The sequence below is a fragment of the Lolium perenne genome, chromosome 4 (genome assembly GCF_019359855.2).
Source record: "Lolium perenne isolate Kyuss_39 chromosome 4, Kyuss_2.0, whole genome shotgun sequence".
NCBI lineage: Eukaryota > Viridiplantae > Streptophyta > Magnoliopsida > Poales > Poaceae > Lolium > Lolium perenne.
The window spans coordinates 45,162,375-45,169,697 of NC_067247.2; the positions used below are offsets into that span (position 1 = coordinate 45,162,375).

The window sequence follows — 7,323 nt, forward strand, 5'->3', positions numbered from 1 at the left end:
CTTGTGACAGTTGTACCGTGTGGTTGCTATATTAATATAGCGGGGCGAAAGCCTATTTCGAGGATTACTGCCTGCGAACGCAGCTGGTCCTCACGGACTGGAGTTTGGGGGGACACACAAGCTGACGGGCGATTCTCTGTGCAGTTCACAAGCATGGGCTTTCGTCGATCTCTCTTTTCTGCGCTGCGTCCTTGCTCGGGATCAGGTGCTGTTCCCTCCTGTTGCCCTCTCTCTCTCTCTGCTGAACTCTCAGCTGAAGATGATTAGGTGGCGATACCAGTGGAGTATTTACCATAGCACCAATTTACCCTGAAAAAGTTACACTACATTTACCCACACAATCCACACCTCCAATGTCACGCATATATGGGGATGCGCACGATCAGATTCAAATAGTACACATATATGAGGATGCGCACGATCAGATTCTGATACAAGGATCGATATCGATCTCGGTCTACCACCGATGCGACCACGCGTCTGGCCGCGCCCGCAGGGAGAGCGGGCACGCACCTGTCTGGCCCGCGTCCCGGCGTCCGCATCCGTGCGTAGCGTGCTTTGCTTTTTCACCTGCCGGCCGGTGCAGCCAGCCAGAGCAGGGTACGGTCAGATGCGTGTCGTGCAGCCGTAGGGGCCGGTCAGCCGTGCATCTTCCTTTTTTTTCTTCCCCGGCCGGTGCACATGCCGTCGCGCTCTCTCCTTCCAGACACCACAATGGCAACTTCGCCGGACCTGGCTGGACCATCTGCGTCTGCGCCTGCCTACGTGGCTCAGTTTCAAGCTAACCTGCACTCCATCGGCTCTGTGTGTCCACCCGTTGAAACGACAACATTTTGGCTCAGCTCGGTATAGCTTGAACCAGCGGGAGAAACTGCAGGAAAAACGTTGTATACTCGTTAGTCGTTACCGTCAATTACCGCAAGTTATTATAGAGATTAGTACTAAAAACAACAGTGCGCGCGCATGTGCACTGGGTTACCCGTCAATCCGAACAAAAAAAAAATGCATTACAAATGATGTAAGGACAAAACGGAGAGGAAATAGGTGGGCTTGAGTAGTTACACGTTCGGTTTCATATTTGTTTTGTGGAAGCGGAAACGAATATGTAAACACTCGAAAACAGATGCTATCGATAGTATATGTAGACCGAATAACCATCGAAGCTTCACAAGGTCACATATTGCGCATGCTCGATTGGGTCATGCGCATCAAGCACTAAAGAAAGAAATTCCATAAAATTAGGGGGGGGAATAAAATTCTCATTTTTGTATGTTTTTTTTTCATATTTCTGCGAAAAGTTCAGAAACTTGCCGCTCCCTTTTCATCAATGAGTATATAGCATAGAACTACTACTTTACACGCAAAATTCTGAAAAACTACGAGTTTACATTTCAATTGCAAAAAACTACCACAATTCGTTCCAGTTGTTACAAATAGCACTGATTGCGAATTGAGCACGAATTGACAGCGCTTATGACAAGAATGGCCCACTGTCAGCGGTGACGTGGCAAAAATTATCTCAGCTGAACTGGATCTCACATATCAGCATAATTTTAAAAATGGAAAACTAAAAAGGATATATTTAAAAATGGAAGAAAGCCCCTGTTGACCTTCATCCAGCCAGACCCGTGCTCGCCAGTCCACGACCGCGCCGCCCCCTGCTAGAGGCCGCCGGAGCTCCACGACGTCCCCCACGACGAGGTTGCGCGCGGGGAGGGCGTGCGACCAGCGCCCGTCCCTCTTCACGGTGGCGTGCTCCGACTGGATCTCCTTGAGCGCCTTCTCGGCGTTGCTCTCCTGCCAGACCCCGACCACGGCGTTGCGATGAGGATGAGGAAGATGACGAGCGGCTCCACGAAGGCCGTCGCGCGCGCCTCCCCGCCCTCCGCGCCGTCGTAAAGCGCCAGCACGAAGGAGACCACGGCGGCCGCCAGCAGGATGTGGACCAGCGTGTCGTCTAACTGCTCGAGGACGAGTTTCCAGACGGAGGGAGGGCGTGGCGCTCCAGCTCGTTGGGCCCGTGCCTAAGGAGCCGGGCCGCGGCCTCGTCGGAGCTGAGGCCGTGGTCCACGGAGACGCCGAGCTCCGCCAGGCACTCGGTCGGGGTCCGCGCCCACGCCGGGAACGACGGCGGCGCGTCGGGGCGGGGCCCGCCGGATCCGGCCTCGTCCTGCCCGCCCTTGCCCATTGCGTCGAGATTTGTAAACGGCGCTCCTGGCTAGGATTTCCGTCCGCCGCGGTGAGGAGCTGCGACGGTGGAGGCTGGGCCCGCCGGTGATGGGCCGCGTCGGAGGAGAGGAGCGCCCGCCGGCGGGGAGGGCGCCGGCGGTTGGCTGCAGCGACGACCGGCGGTGGTGGGGATGAGTTGGGTGCAGCGGCGGTCGGGGTTGCAGGATCCAGTTTTTTAATTTGCAAATTTGCAAATTTCATTTTCCCCTTTTTATTTATTTGTTTTGATTTTTTAAATTGTGCTGACACGTGGGATCCACTTTAGCTGAGATAATTTTTGCCACGTCACCGCTGACAGTGGACCATTTTTGTCAGAAATCGTGTCAATTCGCAATCAGTTTCGAATCAGTGCTATTTGAAACAACTGGAACGAATTGTGGTAGTTTTTTGCGATTGAGTAAACTTGTAGTTTTTCGAAATTTTACGCAAAATGTAGTAGTTCTATGCTATATACTCTTTCATCAATGCTCTCCGGCTCATAATAGACCTACCAAATAACTCGCTGAAATCGTTTGTCCTTTCCTATTTGAATTGCATCCCTAACTTCACCTGCTCTTGAATTACCCCCTCAGTTCTAGAATACAATGTCATTTTATTTTTTAAGGCAAACTTTGGCTAATAATTGGACCAACCAAATATTTGTTACATGTCATTTAAAAATATATCATCGCATGCACATTTCAATGAACTTAGCCTGCATGAATTTGGTGAATAAATAACAAACGAAATAGAATTTAATGTAAACGTAACAAAAGTTGGGTGGTCCCGGACAAATCCAAAGCAGAATAAAATGGAATGCGCTTACTGTGCAACGACCGATCACGAATATTTGAGCCTAACTTCTCCTAGCTAGCAGATATGCAAGTTTCTACAAAAAAAAAAAAAGATAGCATACATCTTTTGAATTTGTGAGTTTTATGAAGAAAACCTCTAAAGGCACTAGCGAAAAACTGGAAAAAAATAGCACAACAAAGGTCTTATGAATTAGTCAATTTAAATTTGTCGCGACCAGCTGGTGTCCAACCTATCTAGGTAAACTTTTTTCATTTTCGTTTGTGTGAAATTACAGTCTCGCCTAGTTCGGTTCTTCTCTCAACGCCTCCCTCTCTCATAGAATGCCAAAAAGTTTTTGATGGATTTATTACTTCGATACGAGTTACAAGATATATATTTATACCAACAATTTGTATTTTTTATAACTTATATCTTTTCAATTCATTTCATAGTTAGTAATTTATAGTAAAATTTAAATTAATTACATTAGTTCATTATTTCTAGATCAATCTGCAGAGCTCACATGAATATAGTGTATATGTTTTTTGAAGGAACATGTTTAATTTATAGATGCATAACCGAAATGTCATTACAAATAGGCTCTCAAATGTACACGGGGGAACATCACGAGCACATGACACTAAAAAGTACGAATGAGCTAGCTAGAAAATGAGCAAGTTTCAATTTTTAAAAGATAGCATACATCTTTTAAATTTGTAACAGAGTTGTACGAGTTTTAAAAATCTAAATGCAGTATCGAAAAAATAAAAAAAAATGGCACAACAAATGTATTTGAGTGATCTGTTTCTCACCACCGTCTGGTGTCCGACCTATCTAGGTAATTTGTTTCATTTTCATTTCTGTGAATTTACATTTTTGTCTAGTTCGGTTCTCCTCTCAATGTCTCTCTCTCTAATAGAATGCCACATTGTTTTGGATGGATTTATTTATTAGATAGTATTTACAAGATATAAATTTGTACTAAAACTTTGTACTTGTTATAGCTTATTGTTTTTTCAATTCATTTCATAGTTAATACTTTATAGTAAAATTTAAAATTAATTACATTATTTTTCATTTGATAGTTAAATCATATCAAATGTGAGAACCTTTTTAATTATTACCAAATAAATTTGTTGAACTCGTATGAATATAGTGCATATGTTTTTGAAGGAATATGTGGGGTTTATTGATCGCGTAACCAAAATGTCATTACAAATAGGCTCTTGAATGCACTCGGCAGGGCAACACCACGTGACACGACACTAAAAGGTTCACATGATCTAGCTAGAGAATGAGCAACAACATTAGTGAATACTTAGCAACGTTTATATAGATCTATAAATTGTATATGCTCTAAGAGAGTATGTTGTTGGAGGTTTGTACTTTACGATTTGATATACTTAGATAGAAAATTCTAGAGTATATATGGTGCTTAATGGGATCGCTCACCAAATCATTGGTATGATGCTTTTCTGACAAAATGTGCCGTACATATAACAATGCTCTTTGAAATAAGGAGCTAGCGCTTCCGGTTCTACGTGAGTTCAGTAATAGCAAATTATCGCCTCTCCAACTAAAATAGGCTTTAGTTTCGCTTGCAGGGCGTTCATAGGATAGATACTAGCAACCTAACTTAACTTGACTATGATGTATTGATTTATTTTTCTGTGATGCACGGTAATAGTTTCTGGAGTAAACTTAACACTGGAAATATGTGTATATGAAATATTGGAGGCCAATACCGCAAGCAACTAACCTCTACTCGGGCACGGCTACATTATCTCTCTTTCTCTCTCTCTCTCTTTATGATTTGCATGCCATAAAAAAAACTTGCATGGCATCACGGAGATATTCTTAAGCTTGAAAAACTTATATTAAATGATTTTACTCTCGAACCGTGAACTCCGACTTATGATCCTTACTTACTGTATTTTAGGTCACGACTAGAACTTTTGTTAATAAGTTTCGACGATTGTTTTCCGCCTTTAAAGTTCCCACCCTATGTCTCATAATGTTGTTACGGTGCCGGTACTGAAGTATCCACGTGGTAACCACCTGATACAAAATAGTCTGCAACACATCAGCAATGGACGGTGGAGTTACCGTTGTACAATGCACGTAGGTGATGCGCACGAACATGGCTACCGTGCTACGCAGGAAGATGAAACTAGCCATTCATTTGATAGTGTTACTACTACAGTAGCACATATATGTGTGCTGACTAAAAAAAGTGACATCCAAACGAATAAAAAATCTCACCGAATTACTGAGGAAAACGTGTAGTAGAGAGTGGTAACGCAAAGGAAGTCTTTATATTATACCGGCGAAAAAAGAAAAGGGATTTGCATTTGCCATACTGCCGGGTGCCGGCCACCCATGCCTGATGGCCATGGCCATGGGGAGGGACAGACAAGGAGATCTCGTCGGTCAGGGGCCAACATCTGAGACGATCGGCTAGCAGTATATCAGGAGCAGCTTTGACCTGTGGCTTGGGATGGGCGAGCTTTGTGTGTTTCTGTCTGTTTCCTCCTTCCCACCGGAAGGTATGTGCTGCTCGTGGTTGAACAGCGACTGCACAGTGGAGTTAACGTGAGATGATCGTCCTGCGCCTTCCATGGGTTGGTTGTGCACAGGAGCTGGGTTGGGGTGGACGCCCAAGCTGGCGGGCGATTCCATGGCCCTTCCACGCAGCTGGCAAGGACTGGAGTTGGGTGGGACCCACTGAGCTAGCGGGCGATTCCATGGCACTGCTACGCAGCCCATCACGCACGCTGCAGGCTGCAGCGCAGGGCCTTGCATCCATCTCGCTTTTGTGCGCTGCGTCCTGTCTCGGGATCAGCTCCTGTTCCCTCCTGTTGCGGTAAAGGTAAACCCATCGGCTTTCCTCTCTCTATTGCTGATCTGCTTTACCGGTAGTACCACTGCAGTATTTACCATACCACCAATTTACCCCGAAAAAATCACGGTACATTTACCCACACCTGCTTGCTTAGCCACATGACCTATATGTGAGTACTATGTGACACATACATGTGGAATGTGCAGGATCAGATTTTACAAGAATCGATATCGATCCCGGTCGAGCACGACGCAATCGATGCCCGTCTCGCCCCACCACATGCCGGCCGCCTCTCCGGCGAACCAGCCACCGACGCCGCCACGCGCACGCTACCGCCGCAGGGAGAGCGGGCACGCAGCTGTCGTCCGTGCGTAGCGTCATCGCCGCATGCAACGAGGCAGCTTTTCCGTTTTGCTTTTTCACCTGCCGGCCGGCCGGCCGGTGCTGGCAGCCAGAGCAGGGCGCTGTCTGCATATGCCGCGAATGGCTTGGACGCATACGGTGCAGCCGCAGGGGCAGGCCGTGCATCTTCTTCTTTTTCTTCCCCAGCACGCATCCCATCGCGCTCTCCCGTCCCTCTGCACCTATGTGGCCCAGTTCCAAATTAACCTAGCCTCCATCTTCTCTGTGTCCACCCCGTTTAAACGACGACATTGTGGCTCGGTCCGGTATTGTTTGAACCAACCGGAGAAGTACAGAAGATCGTCGTGCTCATTACCGTGAATTGCCGCGACTTAGCGTCAAAGATTAGCAAAAAGAACTATCATGTATGACGATTTACCGCGGTTACCGAATTTCCAAGCCACCCATGAGAAATGGGCTTATCCGACAAAATACCTCTGCCGTGTTTGGATCTGGCTTGTGCTGAGACTTGTCTCACGAGAACATGTTGGTTAACATCTCGTTATAATCCGGTTACCAAACGGTAACAAAAAATATTAAAATACTTTTTATAATTTGTATTTGAATTAAATTTTGCTTGCAAACGTCGTATGGGATTTTTCTCGGGTAAACTTTTATGCGGAGTGGGTTCAGCGACCATCATTTCGGTAGAACTGGACTCGCACCCGTGCCCGAGGACAACTCACGTGGCGCTCGACCGGCCCAACCTAAAACAATGTACTACCTCCGTTCTAAAAAGTAAGACTTTCAGTGGCATTAACGTCTAATGCAAATTAGACATCTAATTATTTTTCAAAAAATCTTACATTTCAGAATGAGGTAATACAAATGAGATCCTTGCATTAGACATCTAATTAATTTTCTAAAAAGCTTACATTTCAGAATGGAGGTAATACAAATGAAATCCCACACGTAGTGCTTGTCAAGCGTGCCCGTGTTTTTTTTTTCTTTGTGCAGTGGCCGGGAGAAAGGGAAAGCGGGTAACATTACCGACATGTGTGCGCGTGACACCGATGGGGTACATACGGCGCGATTCATTGATCAAATGGTAACAACTGATCCGATTTCCTTCTCAT

At 45.9% G+C, this 7,323-nt stretch overlaps 1 protein-coding gene across 1 annotated transcript; it reads right to left on the minus strand.

Moving 5' to 3' along the window:
• Nucleotides 1-838: 838 nt before the first annotated feature.
• LOC139838916 (calcium-transporting ATPase 4, endoplasmic reticulum-type-like) lies at nucleotides 839-2,188 on the minus strand. The gene is made up of 3 exons (XM_071828933.1): nucleotides 1,963-2,188; nucleotides 1,627-1,883; nucleotides 839-871 (listed from the first exon to the last, which is right to left on the minus strand). The coding sequence occupies exons 1-3, from the start codon at nucleotides 2,186-2,188 to the stop codon at nucleotides 839-841; spliced, it is 516 nt and encodes a 171-aa protein (XP_071685034.1).
• Between the last annotated feature and the right edge of the window lie 5,135 nt (nucleotides 2,189-7,323).